This window comes from Paramormyrops kingsleyae, chromosome 14, assembly GCF_048594095.1.
Source record: "Paramormyrops kingsleyae isolate MSU_618 chromosome 14, PKINGS_0.4, whole genome shotgun sequence".
NCBI lineage: Eukaryota > Metazoa > Chordata > Actinopteri > Osteoglossiformes > Mormyridae > Paramormyrops > Paramormyrops kingsleyae.
In genome coordinates this window covers 25902297-25924542 of record NC_132810.1, presented here as the reverse complement: position 1 = coordinate 25924542, position 22246 = coordinate 25902297, and the positions used below count along the sequence as shown (strand labels likewise).

The 22246-nt window shown below is 42.0% G+C and overlaps 2 protein-coding genes and 1 long non-coding RNA gene across 6 annotated transcripts in view; 1 reads left to right on the top strand and 2 right to left on the bottom strand.

Annotated features, from left to right (window-relative positions):
* map4k5 (mitogen-activated protein kinase kinase kinase kinase 5) overlaps positions 1 to 3517 on the bottom strand; it is a 121509-nt gene extending 117992 nt beyond the window's left edge. For 2 of the 3 annotated variants that reach the window (XM_072698889.1, XM_072698891.1), the window contains exons 1-2: positions 3144 to 3517; positions 2436 to 2675 (exon numbers count right to left, since the gene is read on the bottom strand). In XM_072698889.1, coding sequence (XP_072554990.1) covers positions 2436 to 2543 — 108 coding nt within the window. In that variant the 5' untranslated portion in view covers positions 2544 to 2675; positions 3144 to 3517. The remainder of the gene's footprint in view (positions 1 to 2435; positions 2676 to 3143) is intronic. The other variant, XM_072698890.1, reaches the window with a different exon arrangement.
* Positions 3518 to 4158: 641 nt separating this feature from the next.
* atl1 (atlastin GTPase 1) overlaps positions 4159 to 22246 on the top strand; it is a 50150-nt gene continuing 32062 nt past the window's right edge. For both annotated transcript variants that reach the window (XM_072698893.1, XM_072698892.1), the window contains exon 1: positions 4159 to 4450. In XM_072698893.1, coding sequence (XP_072554994.1) covers positions 4417 to 4450 — 34 coding nt within the window. In that variant the 5' untranslated portion in view covers positions 4159 to 4416. The remainder of the gene's footprint in view (positions 4451 to 22246) is intronic.
* LOC140578339 (uncharacterized) lies at positions 4186 to 4655 on the bottom strand. The gene is made up of 3 exons (XR_011982446.1): positions 4517 to 4655; positions 4406 to 4420; positions 4186 to 4296 (listed from the first exon to the last, which is right to left on the bottom strand). It is a non-coding gene; the product is annotated as an uncharacterized lncRNA (long non-coding RNA).

Genomic DNA, 22246 nt, shown 5'->3' with positions numbered 1-22246 from the left:
AAATGAATAATGAATTTTGTAATATTAGTAATGTAAGAAGAGCTGAACAGGATGCACCTGCAGTGGTGGCAGTGGGTCGGCATAAGGGCTGAGGTGTCGCGGTTTCGACATACAGAATCGCGGCAAGAGATCATGAATGTCTGTATCGTGGTTTCAGAACAGTTACACCATTACAAATTACTACATTATGTTTGTACATCCATGACATATGACAGAGGTTGGGCTGAACCAACAACATACTGATGACACCACACTTAAAGCAGAAGATGAAGATTTAAAGAATCTTGAGAAAGGTTAGAGTGAAGCAAGAAAAAACATGTTAATCCATCCATAACCACCTCAACAACAGCTAACTATAGCGTTGAAGGCACATTATATTCATATTTTCCATAGAATAATTACCTACCAGCTGTCAATTCCACAGACTGACAGTTGGTAGAGTTACAATAATGGACCTAAGGGGAAAAAAAGGTCACCCATGCTAGAGAGCACATAGCACAACATTCTCACATAAAAAGTTCATACAAGCTGAAAAGATCTTTTAAAAAGAACAGATACAGACCTGACAGCTAGTTCTTCTGACAGTTCTAGTATTTAATTTTCCAGAGATCTTTTCCATTATAATTTTCATACAAAAGAAACTTGCATACCAGGAATGCTATATTGACGAAATTTTAAGTAATTATTTAATAAAGTTATTCTGTGAGTCTGCAACTGTATATTTAACCAGAGACCTTCATTCAGACAACTGGCAAGGCAACTAGTAGCTGCAACTGCTCTTTTGTCCAGCCAGAAATCACTAGCTTGTTTCTCTCAGCTTTAACAACGTTAACTGGTAAATCGAAATATTTATGGCTATCTATCTTGGTAGTAAGTACATATTTCCTCAGAAAAAGACAATTTAACACTGTAACATATGCAATCTAACATTAACACAATAAAAAACAAAGAAGGATTTCCTCTGTCTATCTAGCTGTTTGTTGGCCAGCTAGATAAACTCCGCTTTGGTTCCCAAACCTCTCCGTAGGGGCACCCCAGCTATTTTATGTATTTGTTAAATTCCTCCACTAGCTCAATTAATTAACTTGACTTGTTAAATAAATGCAATGGGGTATTGACTGAAAAAAATACATGGGTGAATTAGACAGGTGCTGGAAATACGTTGGCGATTTTAGGAGAGGTTTTGAAATGGCTAAGCTGACACGTCAAAAGACGAACTATCATAGTTTTACATCAACATGAAGATCATTTTCTTATCATGAGATTATGAAGATCAGTTTCTGTGACTGCCTAAGACTATTGCACAGTACTGTACAGAACAATCCAATATTTTAATGCAGTATAAATATTTTTGTAATACCATACTAGGTAAAGATCTAGAAGAGCTGGCCTAGGAAAACTGTTCTGGGATAGATCTTTTCACAAAGGTTTTGACTTTTTAAAGAATCGGCTCCCATTTTCGAAACCAAAACTATATCTCACTTATGCAACATGTTTAGAAGTACACATATATATATATATATATATATATATATATATATATATATATATATATATATATATATTATATAGCAATATATTTTAAATCAAAGAAAAAGACTAACTCTTCCATGTCATGAAAACTGCATACATTCAAAACTGTAAAACAGGAGATGCGTCACAAATCCCATTGAAACAATTACATCTAAGGGTTATTATTGTAGCTGTTTAAACGGTTTTTAGAGCAATTCAAATCTTTTTCTCTACTCTTTTGTGGTGGTGAGACAATTTAAATGGTTTCAGGCTCATCAGAAAAGCTTGGTTTGCTACAGATAAATCAGTTATTATGGTATTTCTAATAAAACGTCTAAAAGAACTTTTAGAAACTACTCTCATGCATTTATATGTATGAATATGTAAACTTTATATTAAAATGTCTGATATGTATTAACACGTACAAAATGATGTAGCTTTCTACAACATCAAGGTCAACCATTACTTTCTCAAGTGCTGGCAAACCAAAAGAAAATATTTGGACTAGTGCAGTTTAAGCATTCAAGTAAATATACATTACACATAACCATCAAACATAACAGTCACAAAGCAGTTTATTTTGCTAGTTAGTCATCCACACACGTGTCAGCGGAAAACACGTACTGTATATTTACCATAATGAAATTAAGTGTAAGACATTCCACTGAAATAAACAATCAGCAAACTCCACGTGAGATTAATTTAATGTGAACAATAGGATTGTTTGACACGCTATTTTAATCAAACGCTTTATTGAAATACTTAGCCAGCTACAGACAGTCAATCAGAGTTTTACAGAGAAAGTGTGTGGGTGAAAATTTGCGCCTAAATGATGATCCACGGGCAGTTACCAGTACACAATCATTCTCTGTAAATAAACTATTGACAACAAAAGCAATATTGAGAAACATCATAATAAATACCTTATATACGTCCCCATACGTGCCGCTCCCAACTCGTTGTATAAGCTCAAAATCATGCTGTGGATTTCTTCTTTGAATTTCCCCGCTAGGTCGGGTGATCACATCCATGCCGTTCAATCTTTCACATTAAAACATCACAGAAAATAAATCTTCTGTCTATACCATCTAGGTAACTAGTTCCTTTCCTTTTTATAGAAGCAAAATTTTTACTTCCAAAAATGGCTTCTGGCCCATTTCCTGCTGTTAAGAAAGAGGAAAAAACGATTGTCAATAAACACAAAGTAGTAATTATGGTAAATAATCAACTCGTAAGAATATTTTTTGTTCGTATATACAAAAATAAATATTAAGTACGTCGTTTTGAATACGTCTAATAGACAAACCACATATCAAAAAAGTAAAATGTCTGTATTCGCGTTCTTCACAATATATATATATATATATATATATATATATATATATAATATTCTCTCACTATTTGCAATTTTATATATACAACGATTATACAACACAACAGTATTCCTGAAATAAAGGGGGAAATGAGAAATCGATTGTTTCTAGCTAGCTAACTTTGATAGTTAATGCCCGTCCACAGAGCAAGCACTTTTGGCAACACTCAACAAGCCAGTTACGCATTTGGCACAAATGAATTAAAATACGAAATATTAAACTGCCCTGTTTATATTTTTGCGAGTTTTATCGTCTTACCTGACTAAAAGGTTGCTTCCTTCTAGGACAGCTTGGCGATTAATGATTTGAAGTTGTAGCTGGTCAACTATTTCTCCAGACGGCTAACTAGTAACAGGCTAGCTATGCTAGCTATAGAGAGTGTAACTATGAATACTTACGCAACATTTGCATATCTAAGTCAAATATTTTTGAGAAATAGAAAACATATTGATGGGTCAGAATTAGCTACTAATATTTAGAAAATATATATTTAGTAGTCGACGTTTAACTGTATATAAGCCCGTACGATCTACGTAATATTTTAAACGAGCGCCTGAAATACCCAGAAGTCACCAAGCGTCTAGATGTCTGTGCGAAACGTTTTGCACAAAAGGAATTCATCCACTACACACACCTCGGTTACTCGAGGCCAGCCGCACACACGCTATTTTACAGAACCAATTTAAAAAAAGTATACTTCACCTCAAGATTCGTAGACCGTTATATCATTTCCTGTCTATACATATCTATATCTATGGAATTATTTGAAAAGTAAATAATAATGCAAACTCTATGGTGTTATATAGGGAAAAGGGATCACAGATTGTCCCAATTCCATATTATTAGAAAGAAAAGTTTCTGATTTCTGCATTCTATGACGAATATTATTATATCGAAAATTTAGATGTTTGCTATAATAATGTGTTATTGAAGGCGCTGTTTTGAAAATCAATTGAAAGGAAGTAATATCATATGACTCTTTAGACTGTTCACGGCATTCCCTTTTAGTGAAGGGTATGATAATTAAACGTAAAGTAAATGTCGTTACAAGCGGATGAACATTGAAACGGCCATGTTTCATATTTTTTCATATAAAATTCGTCAATTTAAGTAGGATTAAAGTGGTTAGCTAAGTTACAAACGGGAAAATTAATAGGTTTATCAGATAAATACATTGTAAAAGCATATTCATTTTAAATCTGCTTTTCCTAGTGAATTCACGAGAGATGTAATTTGATGCAGCCGCCGGCTATCGACAGGGCAACTTTCAAATTCAATAGATTGGTTTGCTTATACCTACTTGTAGGTGTTGTTTTCGAAGATTACGCGAATCACTCCCCCTGGTGGCATTTACACGTCGTGGCTGTGTCTGAGATGAGAATGAGGCTTCATCCATCCATGCTCTTTTTTCCTGAGAAAGCATTCTCAGCGTTGAATGACAGAGATTTCCTTCGTCTGCGTGTTCGCTTACTAGAATATTATTCAATCGAAGCAGCACACGCAATAATTGTCTGACATACCTGGCAGCTCCATGGCTAGGAACCGCAAAGACAAGGATAGCTGGGGTGAGCGTTTTATAATGAGCAAATATAGCGTCATTGTTCTTAGCGAAAGGTAATTGTGATATGTACCTCTTGGATATTGTCTCTGTTTGTCTCACATGTTCAGTGACAGCCACAAATATATCTGACCCAACTATAAATCATTGGGAGCGATTTCTCGGAACGTTTTACTTAGAGTGACACTATTCCGTTTATTTTAAATATGAACTTCCTCCGTTGGTTTGGAGAGCGACTGTAAAAAAAAAAAAACATAACATGAATGCGCAGAGTAGGCCATACACTGTTTTCATTTGATAATTTTTGGGTACCTAATTATAATGTGCAGTATTGTCATGCAGAAAAACATTTGCTAGTTCTGAGCGAGACATTCGTAAAATAGCGACGCGATAATTTTATTAAGTAATAATATTAGAACATATCTGTAATCACGGAATCGGGGCGGAGGGAGGTGAATATCGTCGCACATAAATTCATATAGTTCCTTCCGTATGTGTATAAACCATGTTTACTAGTAGTATGTATGGCAATGTTGTTATTGTGTGTACGTATTTCAACAAACCCATTACATTAAGCATATTAAAATTATATGTCATTGTTGCACAAAACCTAGCTATATTTTAGTGCGTGTTATCTGGACATGTGAAAACAGTGATATTAACTGGCCATGATGGTGAATGTGCAAGAAAGCGTTCATTTATGGCTTCAAATTATAAATATCTTATTTTCCTTTAAAGTCAATAGGCCTATCTGCTTAATTGTGCTAAAGCTGTACCAGTATTTTTTAAATAAAATATTCTGGTAACAATCCACATTTTTGTGACATTTATATTTATAAAACATATTCAAATTATTAACTTCCATTAATTCCGTTTCCAATGTACACATTTGACAGCAGTGTTTTTTTTAATATGTCAGTCTCTTTCTTTGAATAGGTATTATTTTAAAACTACTAGGGGAAAATAATGAAATAAGCTGTCAGTAGTTGTAGGACAAATACGTTGTTTAATGGGGTTGTGGAAATAATTAAAAGTTCAATATTAGAATTGGGGCGGTACGATGGTGCAGTGGTTGGCATTGTTGGCTCACACCTCTGGGACCTGAGTCTTCGCCAGGGTTCCATGTGTGTTGAGTTTGCATATTCTCCCCATGTTATCATGGGTTTTCCTCCGGGTACCAAAAAACATCCAATAGTCCAAAAAACATACTGGGGTTCATTGTAATTACCAAATTGCTCGTGGTATGCATATGTGAGTGAATGGTGTGTGGATGTGACCTGTGATGGGTTGGCACCCCATTCTGGGTTGTTCCCTGCCTTGTGCCCTTAGCCTCCTGGATAGGCTCCAGACCCCTCGTGAACCTGAATAGGACAAGCAGTTACAAAAAATGGATGGATATTAGAATATGTAATTAAATTGTTAACAATTTTTAATTGTTAATAATATTTTTTTTAATGAAATGGTAGCAGTTTTGAGTGAATGATCCTGTACATTGCTTTGAACAAAATCATGGCCAGATGAATAGAACAACTCATTTTTGTACATAGTGTAAGAAGGAGGGGTGGGGGAAGCATGAATGTCCTGAGGTCAAGTGACAAGCCCATTCATTCATTTGTACTTATTAATAAAGAACACAAAATGGATTTGGGCTTTGCCTCCCAGCATCAGCACACACACCCAAACCATAAAGCCTAATCCTACAACCAGTTGAACCAATGCCCATTTTGTCTTCCTGGTTGTTTACTAGGACTTGATTATTTTGTTAATCCACACTATTTTGGTATACCTGTCTTCCACTCCTCCACTCAGGATGTCAGTTGTGATCCTCTGAGTGTGATTAATTACAGGGGGTGTTGCATAGTTTGGATCTGAGGTTATGTTACACATTAGTTATGTATTAATAGGAAATTTTGGGATCCTTCTGTGGAATGGAACTGTAATTTTTTTTTTGATGTTTTAACATGTTTAGGTAATTTAATTTCCTTCAATCGTTGAATCATCATTAACATCGATCCATGATGCCAAATATGTGTGTTACGGTTTGATAGGTGAAACAAGATATTAGACTTTCTGTTCACTTTGGCAGCTGATTTTTATTTTAGTATGTTTGTTATTGTAAATATGCATACACAGTGGTACCTCGGTTCTCGAACTCACTAGAACTTCAATTTCTTGAAAGTCGAACAAACCAGTTTGACCTAGAACTCAATCTGAATATCAGAAGTCGAACCGTGAACACTGACCTAATATAAATTGTACGCGGCAGGAAATGAGTCATACTACAATGCAATTCTTACTTGACTGCCTTCTTCACGGACTGGACGATTAACCAAATAAAGCGGCGCAACATTACAGTAACTAACAATAAATAATCCACTAACTTACGTGTACTATTAGAGCATTTATGTCATTTATTTAAACTTTATTTTACAGGTAAATTAACTGAAAACCAGTTCTCACTGCTTTACGTGATATTCGGGAGATATAGCAGATTACGCATCGGAACTGCCTGGGATACAAACATCATGCGTGTAACTAAACTCTTCAGCCAATAAGGGCAAAGGTGTGTCGTCACGGAGGCGGTTCCAGTTTGTGCAGCTGGGTGAAAGGTCGCAATGCATCTAACCGTAATGCATTGCGTCAGGATCAGAATGCGTTGCTTTAAGCCAGCGCTGTAAGCAAGTTGAACACACTCAATGACCAGACTGGGGAAACAAACTGAAACGCGGACTTAATGCAGAGGACTAATGACAACAACCAGAAACAGCTGATCACATGGGGATCCCACACAAGGTTAACGAGGGGGCGTGGCACACGGAAGGAGCAGACGATCGGGGCAGGACGGGTAATGTTGGGAAAAGATCTTTATCGTTTTGGAAACCATTAAGAAAAAAATGCTCTTTTTTTATCCTGTTCATTTTGTGTTTAAATGCTAAAAAAGAAAAAAATATATGTATATTTAGGTGTAATTTTTGGGGGCCGGGAACCAATTAATTGGTTTTCCATTATTTCTTATAGGGAAAATTCAATTAATTGGTTCCTGGCCCATCTAAATATGTGTTTTTTTAGTATTTACACAGAAAATGAACCGGACAAAACAAGAAAAGCATATACTGTACTAAAGACATCTAAGCACAATTATAGAAACAGTAACTTGTAAAGTAAGAAAATAAATGTATCCAAACAATGTGTAAAAAGTAAAAAAAAAACAATGTGTCCTAACCCCGATTGTCCGCTTCTTCCATGTGCCACGCCCCCTCGTTAAACCCCGTGTGGAATCCCCATGTGATCAGCTGTTTCTGGTTGTCGTCATTAGTCCTCTGTATTTAGTCCGCGTTTCAGTTTGTTTTCCCAGTCCGGTCATTGTATTGTCCGTCTGCGTTTTGCCTGCCTTACCTGTAATTAAACCCGTATTCCCCGATACCCTGACATCTGCGCCTTTGTCTCCGTTCCATTATATTAATGTTTTATTATCAATATTAAAATAATTAATAAGAAATCTTTATTTTTAAATGTATTTTATTATATAATAATAATTACTGTTACTGTCTATCATTGTCTAAATGTATTTTTACTGTCTAAATATATGTATTCAGTTAGTGTAAACATGCACGGTGCTATCACAGCTAATGCGAGGCTGAAACTGAAGCATTACCCTTTGTTTCCGCTGAGAGACGTGCAGCATGACTCATTTCCCGGCGCGTACACGCTATCTTAGGTCGGCATTCACGGTTTGACTTCTGAGATTCAGATCGAGTTCTAGGTAAAAAAAATTTAACTCGTTGGTTTGATTTTTAAGAAATTCGAGTTCTAATGAGTTTGAGAACTGAGGTACCACTTCATTGATTTATGTTCCAGTCAGCACCGTATTAAAAGACATTATACCTATGTGTGTGTGTGGGGGGGGGGGGGGGAACCTGGGGTTTGTGCACACACTGAGATTTTCTACATTTGCATGTTACTCACTTAACATATATAATATATAAAATATACCGTTTTGTTTGCTAATAAGTAAATTTACAGTATGTTTACCATTTAAGTACAGTGGTACCTCGGTTCTCGAACTTAATCCGTTCCGGACTCCAGATCGAATCCTAAAAAGTTCGAGTTCTGATCTAATTTTTCCCATAAGAAATAATGGAAAACCAATTAATTGGTTCTCGGCCCCCCAAAATTGCACCTAAATATGTTTTCTTTTTTTTTTCTTTTTTTAGCATTTAAACACAAATTGAACAGGACAAAACAAGAAGAGCATTTTTTTCTTAATGGCTTCCAAAACGATAAAGATCTTATCCCACCATTACCCCTGTCCTGCCCCGATCGTCCGCTCCTTCCGTGTGCCACGTCCCCTCGTTAACCTCGTGTGGGATCCCCATGTGATCAGCTGTTTCTGGTTGTTGTCATTAGTCCTCTGTATTAAGTCCGCGTTTCAGTTTGTTTCCCCAATCCGGTCATTGGGTGCGTTCGACTTGCTTACAGCGCTGGCTTAAAGCAACGCATTTTGATCCTGACGCAATGCATTACGGTTAGATGCATTGCGACCTCTCACCCGGCTTGCGACGACACACCTTTGTCCTTATTGGCTGAAGAGTTTAGTTACACGCATGATGTTTGTATCCCAGGCAGTTCCGATACGTAATCTGCTATTTCTCCCGAATATCATGTAAAGCAGTGAGAACTGGTTTTCAGTTAATTTACCTGGTAAAATAAAGTTTAAATAAATGACATAAATACTGTAATAGTACACGTAAGTTGCTTTATTTGGTTAAACGTCCAGTCTGTGAAGAAGGCATTCAAGTAAGAATTGCATTGTAGTATGACATTTCCTGGTGCGTACAATTTACATTAGGTCAGCGTTCACGGTTCGACTTCTGATATTCAGATCAAGTTCTATGACTGGTTTGTTCGACTTTCAAGAAATTCGAGTTCTAGTAAGTTTTAGAACTGAGGTACCACTGTACCTTTTATTAGCAAGAAAATGTCATATCTTTGATTCATCAAAACTAACCTCATCTAGCACTTATACAGCAGAGAAAATTGAAGGCATTCTTTCTACAAGGGACATGAAATACTGCTCTGTTTCATGGGATGAAACAGTTAATGATTGCATTTAAAGTTAAAGAACAGCCTAGAATTTAACTATGGCATCACCACACAACCAGTTAATAGGATGTCAGACATGCACTGTTACATACTCTTTCCATGTTATAATGGAAACTTGTTTTATTTTACATGTATTGTTATTTATAGTTCTTCACACAGAATAAAAAAATTGTAGTTTTGAAATAAATGGTAAAGTGGTAAAAACCTGTGATGTGCAAAAAGTTTTGACTGTGTGTGTGTTCATACCTCCCCTCCAGGGGCGGATTAACGCACAGGCTAGATATGGCTTAAGCCTAGGGACCCCACGTGTGCCAGCCTGCAAGGGGGCCCCCATTGGCGCGGAGGGGGGCGGGGTTGGGGGGCCCACAGACTACTGTAGCCTAGGGGCCTCTGTGCACCTTAATCCGCCCCTGCTCCCCTCACTATATACTATTTAAGAAAAGACATATAAAAACTGAGCCAAAAAAACGAAAGCAGCAACTGAACACATTAAAATTTCATTACGAGCAAAAACAGAAATAGATAATGCTTTATTTTATTTAATTGGGCAAGCAGTTGATTGCACCAATATACCGTCGTAATTTGATACCCTTTGTAAATGTGTCTCTCACTGTAAAAAAAGGCATGCCTGATCTAGCTTTTAGTTAAGTTACATCTTCTTCTCTGTAACTTACATTGGGCACGTTCTGTAGTAACGAATGTTAACTAGCTACCATGATTTTCTTTCCACTATGTTTCTACTGTCGACTAGCAGAATCTCTTATTTCTTACTATGGCAGTGAACTCTTGCGCCATAAAAATGGCCGAGGCTGCCCATTGGTGGGAACATTGGATAGGGCTGCCCATGGGTGGGTTTGGCCTTCTTGCAATATGCAATGAGTGCTCCCCTGTGGACTCTTAAATTCTGTGTGATGTCAGGACCAAACTTCTCGCATTGTTTACAAGCAGGAAGGAATATGATTGGTCTCTATTAAAAATCTTTAATAGAGCCATAATTTTAATGCACAATACATGTATATGGATACCAAGAATATTGTGTCATCCTAAATTTTTCCTGTAATTTTGAAAATATATTGATATTCCATAAAAATTTGATATAATGCCCAGCCCTAGGCAAGGGTAGGATGAACTTTTTTTATTAAAAAATAATAAAAAAAAATAAAAAATCCTTAATGGGCAGCATTGGGGGCACAACAGCTCATTTAGGAAAGCATGGCCCATGAATGCTCCCCCATGACACCAACCTTGCACCACAACAATGTGGAATTCCTGAATCTGAAGGATATTGATTAATTAATGTATAACCGCACATGTAGTGCTAGCCAGATAAATCACAATAGTAAATCAATGCTCCATGATAATCTTTAATTCTAGGTAATGTTACTTAACAGAAACTATAAATGCAAAGTAATTGCTATAGGTCACTGAGACAACAGTACTGTTTCAGACTGAGGACCAGAGCCTGTGGTAAGTAATTAAAAACCAAAATGATTTTGCTTGTAGTTCAATCATGCTTTACAGTCCTGTTTAACCTGCCTAAATGAGATGGTATGAAAGTCCCATTTTAATAATCGGTAAACACTAAATAAGTCGGGATTAACCCATAATATAGCTGAATGTCAGGAGGGGCATAAAACTTAAATAAAAACTTAAATAATAATGGCTTGCCTCTCCCTGCCAGCCCCTGGAGGATGGGCTCCCCCTTTGAGTCTGGTCCCTCCCAAGGTTTGTTCCTTCTAGGGAGTTTTTCCTTGCCACTGTCACCTATGGCTTACTCACTGGGGGCTTTGGGTGGGGATGCTGTAAAGCGCTTTGAGACGATGTAATGTTGTGATAATGCGCTATACAAAAATACCTTTGTTTGTTGTTTGTTTGTTTGTTATACATATACACTCACCTAAAGGATTATTAGGAACACCATACTAATACAGTGTTTGACCCCCTTTCGCCTTCAGAACTGCCTTAATTCTACGTGGCATTGATTCAACAAGGTGCTGAAAGCATTCTTTATAAATGTTGGCCCATATTGATAGGATAGCATCTTGCAGTTGATGGAGATTTGTGGGATGCACATCCAGGGCACGAAGCTCCCGTTCCACCACATCCCAAAGATGCTCTATTGGGTTGAGATCTGGTGACTGCGGGGGCCATTTTAGTTCAGTGAACTCATTGTCATGTTCAAGATTTGAAATGAATTGATTTGAAATGAATTGAATTTGAAATGATTCGAGCTTTGTGACATGGTGCATTATCCTGCTGAAAGTAGCCATCAGAGGATGGTTACATGGTGGTCATAAAGGGATGGACATGGTCAGAAACAATGCTCAGGTAGGCCGTGGCATTTAAACGATGCCCAATTGGCACTAAGGGGCCTAAAGTGTGCCAAGAAATCATCCCCCACACCATTACACCACCACCATTAGCCTGCACAGTGGTAACAAGGCATGATGGATCCATGTTCTCATTCTGTTTACGCCAAATTCTGACTCTACCATTTGAATGTCTCAACAGAAATCGAGACTCATCAGACCAGGCAACATTTTTCCAGTCTTCAACTGTCCAATTTTGGTGAGCTTGTGCAAATTGTAGCCTCTTTTTCCTATTTGTAGTGGAGATGAGTGGTACCCGGTGGGGTCTTCTGCTGTTGTAGCCCATCCGCCTCAAGGTTGTGCGTGTTGTGGCTTCACAAATGCTTTGCTGCATACCTCGGTTGTAACGAGTGGTTATTTCAGTCAAAGTTGCTCTTCTATCAGCTTGAATCAGTCAGCCCGTTCTCCTCTGACCTCTAGCATCAACAAGGCATTTTCGCCCACAGGACTGCCGCGTACTGGATGTTTTTCCCTTTGCACACCATTCTTTGTAAACCCTAGAAATGGTTGTGCGTGAAAATCCCAGCTGAGCAGATTGTGAAATACTCAGACCGGCCCGTCTGGCACCAACAACCATGCCACGCTCAAAATTGCTTAAATCACCTTTCTTTCCCATTCTGACATTCAGTTTGGAGTTCAGGAGATTGTCTTGACCAGGACCACACCCCTAAATGCATTGAAGCATCTGCCATGTGATTGGTTGATTAGATAATTGCATTAATGAGAAATTGAACAGGTGTTCCTAATAATCCTTTAGGTGAGTGTATATTTTTATTGAAATTTTCATTGATTCTTCTATTTATTAGAATAATGTCTTGAGAATGTACATTGATAACAGTATACTTCAGGGGCCTGTATCATGAAGCTTGCTTAGCTGGATAACTTGCCAGATTTAAGGCAGTCTGACCTGAACATAAGTGAACGAAGAAAAAGTCCGCAGGTACTTTGCCATTGTAGGATTTTTTTTTCTCAAAGTTCCTTCTGAACAAAAGAAGCCCAAAATAAGCATACGCAATTTCTTACACAAAATCCTGTGGCCTCATTTATCAAACTTGCGTACAAATGAAAATAACCCTGAAATGTGTGCATGAAACTTTTTCTGGAAAATCTCAGATTTATCACACAAAACATTTGGGCAAGTTGGAAAAAGGCAACACCCATTGTAAAGCATGGAACTGCAGGTAACTTAGCAAAATGACCACCTGCATGCCAACAATTCGCACTATCAATCCACACCTTCACATGAAAAAAAATAGCAAATCTAAAAATGGGAACTGGGATGTATTTTAATTATTATTATTATTATTTCATTTTTATTTATTTATTGTAATAATTATTTCATTCTGCTGAGATTCTGTACATTTGTGTTTATTTGATAATTTAATTTGATTTTTCAAATAGTACATCTTGTAACCTACGCCCAGGAATTTGAAACGATCTGTAGCTGTCACTAGTTGCATAAAATGTGAATGAGGCATCAGCCATTCACATACGGACAGCATGGTGGCACAGTGGTTAACAGTGTTGCATTATACGTCTGGGACCTGGGTTCATGGCGTATGGAGTTTGGCCCCTTGTCATCGTGGGTTTTTTTCTAGGTCTTCTTGGCTCCCCCATTCTGCTATTTCCTGCCTTGTGTCTTAGGCTCCAGTTATATATATGTGGGCAAAAACTGGGCAGGATCTGAGGCTCATGCACACACTCACATTTACAAGACAGTTCTGACATTTTCGAGGGGAAATTTGTGTGTGTGTGTGTGTGTGTGTGTGTGTGCTATGGGTGTAAATTGCTAGCCAAAGGCAATTTAATTTGATTACAGTTATTGAGGGAACGATTAGATGCATTGGAAATTTTGAACTTCTATCACAATTTGATTCAATTAATTGATTACTTTGATGGCCTAATTAAAATAACTAATGTATATTACCATGGGAACTTAATTACACACTATTAATGGAATAAAGAAAGATTAATCTCATATCATTAGTTTTCATTGTTATTTTTAAACAGGGAGAACAAACCAGTGTAAAACTGATAAAAGACCAACTGCTGAACTGTAGAGTGGTTGGTGGCGCTGGAACTTGTCCCTGCAGATTATGATGTTATGTTGTTTTTTATTCTATGGGGAAAAAAACAATCGATCTGTGGGCCATTATGAATGAACATGTTGCAGGCTGGTACTTTGAGTCCTCTTCTAAGTGATGAATGACCCAATGAAATACCTCATCCTCCAATCAGGAAAATAGCAGATTGTCCAATCTCCATTATTTCAGTAGATGTGTCTTTAGCTCTGTTGCTGCTAACTTTGATAAAGTGTTATTATCGACCGAGATAGACACGTCAGACCAATGCTGATATCTTAATCTATACAGAATATTGGCTGATTCTGATATGTTAACCAGTAAGTTGTGCATCCCTAAGGCTAAAATGACATTTTACTTGACCATTGCATCTTGACCATTGCTACTGTGTCTATCAAAAATAATAACTTTTTCTCCGGGTTACAATTTCTCCTGCATAGTGACCTTGACTATGATCCTGCTTGCCAATTTCTAGGTATGCCTGTTCTCAATAATAAAACCCCAGTGCTCCACATTCTGTGGTCCTGAGACAACAGAATACCTCGCCAAACAGCATGGACCCAAATCGCACAGCTCACCACCTGGTCAGACAGCTCCAGCAGGGGATTGTCGCTGCTGCTGCTCACAGGCAGTGCCCATGAGTGGGCAATGACGCTGTGGGCCGAGAAGACCACGCTGCTGAACCAACCAGCCACAGACTTGACCTTGGAGTTCCGGGCCCTGGCTGCAGGGGTGGGATCACCCTCAGATTGCCACAGATCCTCTATCGTCGAGCACTCAACCTGGAACAGCCCAGACATTTGAGGACATCCAACTCTCCATCACCCTAAAAAACACCATCTGATATCATTTGCACTCCCTTGCCTGGACCAAGCCCCTGCACCCTCCAGCACCCCTTTACTCGACAGAACCTGAGCCTATGCAGATAGGCACGGTCCAGCTACAACCCAAGCACCAGTGGAGACTCCATTATCAGCTCTGCCTCTACTGTGGGGAGCCAGGACATGCCAGCTGCACCTGTGCAGACCGGCCAACCCAGGAGGTCCCAGGCTCCACTCAGGTAGGTGTACTCACCCCGGTGACCGTAACTCAGTGACAGGTGGTGGTTCCAGTTGCTCTATTTTGGGAAAGGGCTCAAGTGGAGGAGCAAGCCCTGTTGGATTCCAGAGCTGTGGGCAGCTTTATTGACCAGAAGCTTGCACATCGGCACAGATCAATTTCAAACTGGTGTCGCCCCCTCTCATCGTCTGTGGCGTTGACGGATCCCTGCTGGCCTCTTGCTGGATTACTCACAAAGCTGCCCCTCTGGTAATGCAGGAGGACGTGTCACACCAGGAACAGATCGGGCTCCTGGTTTTCCCTTCAGTCCATGACAGGGTGGTCCCGTGGTTACGACAGCACATCCCCCACACCGACTGGTTGACAGGGAAGAACAGGTCCTGGTCTAAGGGATGCAATACTGATTGTTTAATGCTACCTTGCAGAGTGTGCTTAGTAGGAAGCCCACAGCCCAAGGGGGGATCAGCTTTCTTCTTTGTGAGGAAGAAAGATGAAGGACTCCATTCCTGTATCAATTACAGTGTTCTGAACACCATCACCAAGCTCAATCTCTGGAGCAACTATAAACTGATCTAGATTCATGCCAGGAACAAGTAGTAGATGGCTTTCATTACATCTACCGGATTCATTACATCATCCACATCTGCTCCACTTCCCTGGCCTAACACATGAAACACATTTGGTAAGTCCTGCAATGGCTTTTTGAGTACTGACTTGCTGAATGTTAAACAAGTCACCTTCCTTTGGAATTCAGAAGCCAAAGCTGCCCTTCAACAACTGAAGAACCTCTTCTGCTCAGTGCCAATTCTCCAGTGGCTGAACCTCTCAAAAGCCTTTGTGGGTGTTGGGGCCGTCCTCTCGCAGCGTCAAGAAGGCACCAGGAAGTTGCTCCTTTGCACCCTTTTCTTGAGGAAACTCACCCCAGCAGAATGCATTTATGACATCAGTATCCGAGAGCTGCTAGCAATCAAACTGGCCTTCGAGGAGTGGCAGCACTGGTTAGAGGGAGCAGCATACCCTTTCCAGGTTTGGACCGATCATTGAAACTTGAGTACCTGAGGTCAGCTAAACAGTTGAACACCCGTTAGGCTAGCTGAGTGCTTTTCTTCACCTGTTTTGATTTTCAGGTTAGCTATATCCCACACAAGTTTGCTTTTCCCACTCCTGACATCCATTCAACCCTTGACTATCACCAACCTCCCGACCTCATATGGGAATACTGTACCACTGTGGTTGACCGCTTTTCTGGAATGTTCCGGGTCATACTACTCCCCAAGCTGCAATGCCACCACCAGGCTGTTAACATTCTATTTACCTGGGTGTTCAGGATTTACGGGGTCCTCCAGGACATTGTGTCTGACAGGTTTGCTGCAATGGTCTTTCATACCTTCTGTATTCTCTCAGACTCACTTCTGATTATCACCCACAATCCAATGGCCTCACGGAATGGACCGATGAGAAGATCATGAATACCCCCCGTTTGCTTCCAAGCCGACTGAGTGGGCTCACTATCTGTCCTGGCTTGAGTATGCTTGGACCTCCCTCACCCAACAATTCACTAATCTCTCTCCTATTCAGTGCATCCTTGGGTACCAACCACTTCTGTTCCCGTGAGACTCCCAGCCCGGATCAGTCCCATTGGTGGAGGAATAGTACTGCCACATTCGACAGGTTTAGAAGTTGGCCCATTGACAGCTCCAGGCCAGATCAGCCCAGTAGAAGACCCAAGCTGATCGCCCTCACCACCCTTGCCCAACCTTCCAACCTGGCCAATGGGTCTGGTTCTCTAACTGTAATCTTTGCTGTAAGTTGTCCCCCAAGTACATCGGTCCTTTCTGCATTCTCCAACATACTGGCCCATTGACTTACCACCTGCAGCTGCCCACATGTACTGCATCTTGCCTTTGCTCCATGTATCCTTGCTCAAGTCCATCTGCTACAGCTTAGCCCATCCTCCCTTGAACACCACATTTCCACCACCACCCATTCCACTGGAAGATGGTGAGGCATTTGCTGTCTGGACCCTTTTGGATTCTGGGTGTGTGTGGGATCAACTGCAGTACCAGGTGGACTAAGAATGCCACAGCCTGGAAGAGATGTCCTATGTGCCTGCAACCAACATTCTCAACCCTGCTTTGGTGGCCTAATTCCATTGGGACCATGCATCCAAGCTGGTGCTGCACCCTTGGGGTTAACCCTGGCGTGAGGCTTAGCTTCCATAAGTCGACGATCAGGGGGAGGATCTGTCACACCCCCCTTGTGAGAATGCTGCAGCATCAGCCATAGAATGAAATTGCCTGCTTTGCTCACTTTATAACTCCAGTTTAATTCACACGCAGTGTGAGGTATTGTCAGGGCAAGACTGAAGTTTGCCAGTAACCACATAGACAAAGACCAGCAATCTTGGAACAATATGCTTTGGACACATGAATCTAAAATTGTATTATTTGGACACAGTAACAGAGGACATCCATCCATCCATTTACTTCCGCTTATCCGAGGTCGGGTCGCGGGGGCAGCAGTCTCAGCAGGGAAACCCAGACTTCCCTCTCCCCGGCCACTTCCTCCAGCTCCTCTGGGGGGATCCCGAGGCGTTCCCAGGCCAGCCGAGAGACATAGTCCCTCCAGCATGTCCTGGGTCTTCCCTGGGGCCTCCTCCCTGTGGGATATGCCCAAAACACCTCACCAGGGAGGCGTCCAGGAGGCATCCTAAGCAGATGCCCGAGCCACCTCATCTGGCTCCTCTCAATGCGGAGGAGCAGCGGCTCTACTCTGAATCTCTCCCAAATGACCGAGCTCCTCACCCTATCTCTAAGGGAGAGCCCAGCCACCCTGCAGAGAAAACTCATTTTGGCCGCTAGCACTCACGATCTCGTTCTTTCGGTCACTACCCACAGCTCATGACCATAGGTGAGGGTAGGAATGTAGATCGACTGGTAAATCGAGAGCTTTGCGTTTTGGCTCAGCTCCTTCTTCACCACGACAGACCGATGCAGCGCCCGCATCACTGCTGACGCCACACCGATCCACCTGTTGATCTCCCGCTCCATCCTTCCCTCACTCGTGAACAAGACCCCGAGATACTTAAACTCCTCCACTTGTGGAAGGACCTCCTCCCCGACCTGGAGAGAGCACTCTACCCTTTTCCGGCTGAGGACCATGGTCTCGGATTTGGAGGTGCTGATTTTCATTCCAGCCGCTTCACACTCGGCTGCGAACTGTTCCAGTGAGAGCCGAAGGTCACGGTCTGATGAGGCCAACAGAACCACATCATCTGCAAAAAGTAGAGACCTAATCCTGAGGTCACCAAACCAAACACCCTCAACGCCCTGGCTGCGCCTAGAAATTCTGTCCATAAAGGTTATGAACAGAATCGGTGATAAAGGGCAGCCCTGGCGGAGTCCAACCCTCACCGGGAACGAGTCCGACTTACTGCCGGCAATGCGGACCAAGCTCTGACACCGGTCGTACAGGGACTGAACAGCCCTTATAAGGCAGTACGGCACCCCGTACTCCCGGAGGACTCCCCACATGACTCCCCGAGGGACGCGGTCGAATGCCTTCTCCAAGTCCACAAAGCACATGTAGACTGGTTGGGCAAACTCCCACGCACCCTCCAGGACCCTGCCGAGAGTATAGAGCTGGTCCACTGTTCCACGGCCAGGGCGAAAACCACACTGCTCCTCCTGAATCCGAGGTTCGACTATCCAACGGACCCTCCTCTCCAGCACCCCCGAATAGACCTTACCAGGGAGGCTGAGGAGTGTGATCCCCCTATACTGTAGTTGGAACACACCCTCCGGTCTCCCTTCTTAAAGATGGGGACCACCACCCTGGTCTGCCAATCCAGAGGCACCGCCCCCGATGTCCACGCGATGCCACAGATGCGTGTCAACCAAGACATCCAGAGCCTTGAGGAACTCCGGGCGGATCTCATCCACCCCCGGGGCCCAGCCACCAAGGAGCTTTTTAACCACCTCAGCAACCTCTGCCCCAGAGATAGGTAAGTCCACCCCCAAGTCCCCAGACTCTGCTTCCTCATTGGAAGGCGTGTTGGTGGGATTGAAGAGGTCTTCGAAGTATTCCTTCCGCCGACCCACAACGTCGGTCAGCAGCGCACCATCCCCAGCATAAACAGTGTTGATGCTGCACCGCTTTCCCGCCCTGAGATGCCAGATGGTGGACCAGAATCTCCTTCTTCAGCTTGACGGCATCCCTCACCACCGGTGTCCACCAGCGGGTTCGGGGATTGCCGCCACGACAAGCACCGACCACCTTATGGCCACAGCTCCGGTCAGCCGCCTCCACAATGGAGGCGCGGAACATGGCCCATTCGGACTCGATGTCCCCCGCCTCCCCCGGAACATGGGAGAAGTTCTGCCGGAGGTAGGAGTTGAAACTCCCTCTGACAGGGGATTCCGCCAGACGTTCCCAACAGACCCTCACTATACGCTTGGGCCTGCCAGGCCTGGCCGGCTTCCTCCCGCACCAGCGGAGCCAACCCACCACCAGGTAGTGATCAGTTGACAGCTCCGCCTCTCTTTTCACCCGAGTGTCCAAGACATGCAGCCGCAAGTCCGATGACACGACTACAAAGACGATCATCGAACTGCGGCCTAGGGTGTCCTGGTGCCAAGTGCACATATGAACACCCTTATGCCTGAACATGGTGTTCATTATGGACAATCCGTGACGAGCACAGAAGTCCAACAACAGAACACCACTCAGGTTCAGATCGGGGGGGGCGTTCCTCCCAGTCACGCCATTCCAGGTCTCACTGTCATTGCCCACGTGGGCATTGAAGTCCCCCAGCAGAACAAGAGAGTCCCCGGGGGGAGCGCTCTCCAACACCCCTTCCAAGGACTCCAAAAAGGGTGGGTATTCTGAACTGCCGCTTGGCGCATAAGCGCAAACAACAGTCATGACCCGTCCCCCCACTCGAAGGCGAAGGGAGGCTACCCTCTCGTCTACTGCGGTAAACCCCAATGTACAGGCGCCCAGCCAGGGAGCAATAAGTATGCCCACCCCAGCTCGGCGCCTCTCCCCGTGAGCAACTCCAGAGTGGAAGAGGGTCCAACCCCCTTCGAGGAGACTGGTTCCAGAGCCCAAGCCGTGCGTCGAGGCGAGCCCGACTATATCTAGTCGGAACCTCACAGCCTCGCGCAACAGCTCAGGCTCCTTCCCCATCAGAGAGGTGACATTCCATGTCCCTAGAGCTAGCTTCTGCAGCCGAGGTTCGGACCGCCAAGGTCCCCGCCTTCGGGCACTGCCCAACTCACACTGCACCCAACCCCTAGGGCCCCTCCTACAGGTGGTGAGCCCATTGGAGGGAACAGAGGACATGTTTGGCGTAAATCAAAGACAGCTTTTGAAAAACCGAACCTCATACCAACTGTGAAGTATGGGAGCGGAAATTTCATGGTTTGGGGCTGCTTTGCTGCAGCAAGACCTCGCCAGTTTACAATCCACTATGAATTCCTCATTGTATCAGAGGGTGCTTGATGACAATGTAAGACCATCTGTCCAGAAGTTGAAGCTGAAGCGGGGGTCAACCATGCAATATGACAATGACCCAAAACTTTCCAGTAAATCTAGAAGTGGTAAGGAATGGCTTAGAAGAATGAAATGGAGAGTTCTGGAATGGCCAAATCAAGGCCTGGATCTGAATCCTACTGAGATGCTGTGGGGTAATTTGTTGTTACACTCTTAGCAGTTATTACAACCCCAATTCCAATGAAGTTGGGACATAAGGTAAATTGTAAATAACAACAGAATGCAATGACATAGAAATCTCATAAAGTGATATTTTATTCACAACAGAACATATAAAACATGTAAAATGTTTAAAGTGAGACATTTTGGTATTTAGTGAAAAATATTGGCTCATTTTGAAATTCATGACAACAACACATCTCAAAAAAGTTGGGACGGGGGCAATAGGAGGCTGGAAAAGTTAGTGGTACAAAAACCCAACAGTTGGAGGAACAATTTGCAAATAATTAGGTCAATTGGCAACAGGTCAGTAACATGACTGGGTATAAAAAGAGCGTCTTAGAGTTGCAGTGTCTTTCAGAAGTAAACATGGACAGAGGATCACCAATCCCCCTAATATTGCATGGACAAATAGTGGAGCAATTTCAGGAAAAAAGTTCCTCGGTGTAAAATTGCAAAGAGGTTGAAAATATCATCATCTACAGTACATAATATAATCAAAAGATTCAGAGAATCTGGAGAAATCTCTGTGTGTAAGAGACAAGTATTCTGGATGCCCATGATCTTCGGGCCCACAAATAGGCATGATTCTGCAATGTAAATCACTAAATGGGCTCAGGAATATTTCCAGAAAACATTATCAGTGAACACAATTCACCGTGCCATACAAAGATGCCAGTTAAAACTGTATCATTCAAAGAAGAAGCTGTATTTGAACATTTAAAATGGACTGTGGCTAAGTGGAAAACTGTTCTGTGGTCAGACGAATCTAAATTTGAAATTCTTTTTGGAAACTAGGGATACCGTATCATCCAGACTAAAGAGGAGAAGGACCACCCAGCGTGTTATTGGCGCTCAGTTCAAAAGCCAGCATCTCTGATGTATGTGGTGCATTAGTACATATGGCATGGGCAGCTTGCATATCTGGAAAGGCACCATCAGTGCTGAAAGGTATATCCAGGTTCTAGAGAAACATATGCTGCCATCCAGATGACATCTCTTTCAGGGAAGACCTTCCATTTTCCAACATGACAATGCCAAACCACACACTGCATTAATTACAACATAATGGATTCGTAGAAGGGTCCGGGTACTGAACTAGCCTGCCAGTGGTCCAGGTCTTTCACTCATTGAGAATCATTTCTTTTGGTTATTGCTAGGACTGGACGATATGGCAAAAATTTATATCACGATATATTTCTTACTTTTGGTCGATACGATATAATTCCGATATCGATATGGACAATATTAAAAAGACTCAGGAAAAAACTGCCGAGGACACACACAATGGGTGTCTGCAAACTGAATTTGCAAAGTCTATAATACCTCCAGGCTCCTCCTATTAAAATTATATAATTTTTTTTTTAAATAAAAACAGTACAAAAAAAAATAAGGTTCACTTTTTATTTGTATTTAGCCTTTACAAACAAGAAATGTGAAATAAACTATCAAATAAATAAAACTCTCAGACTCAGCTTA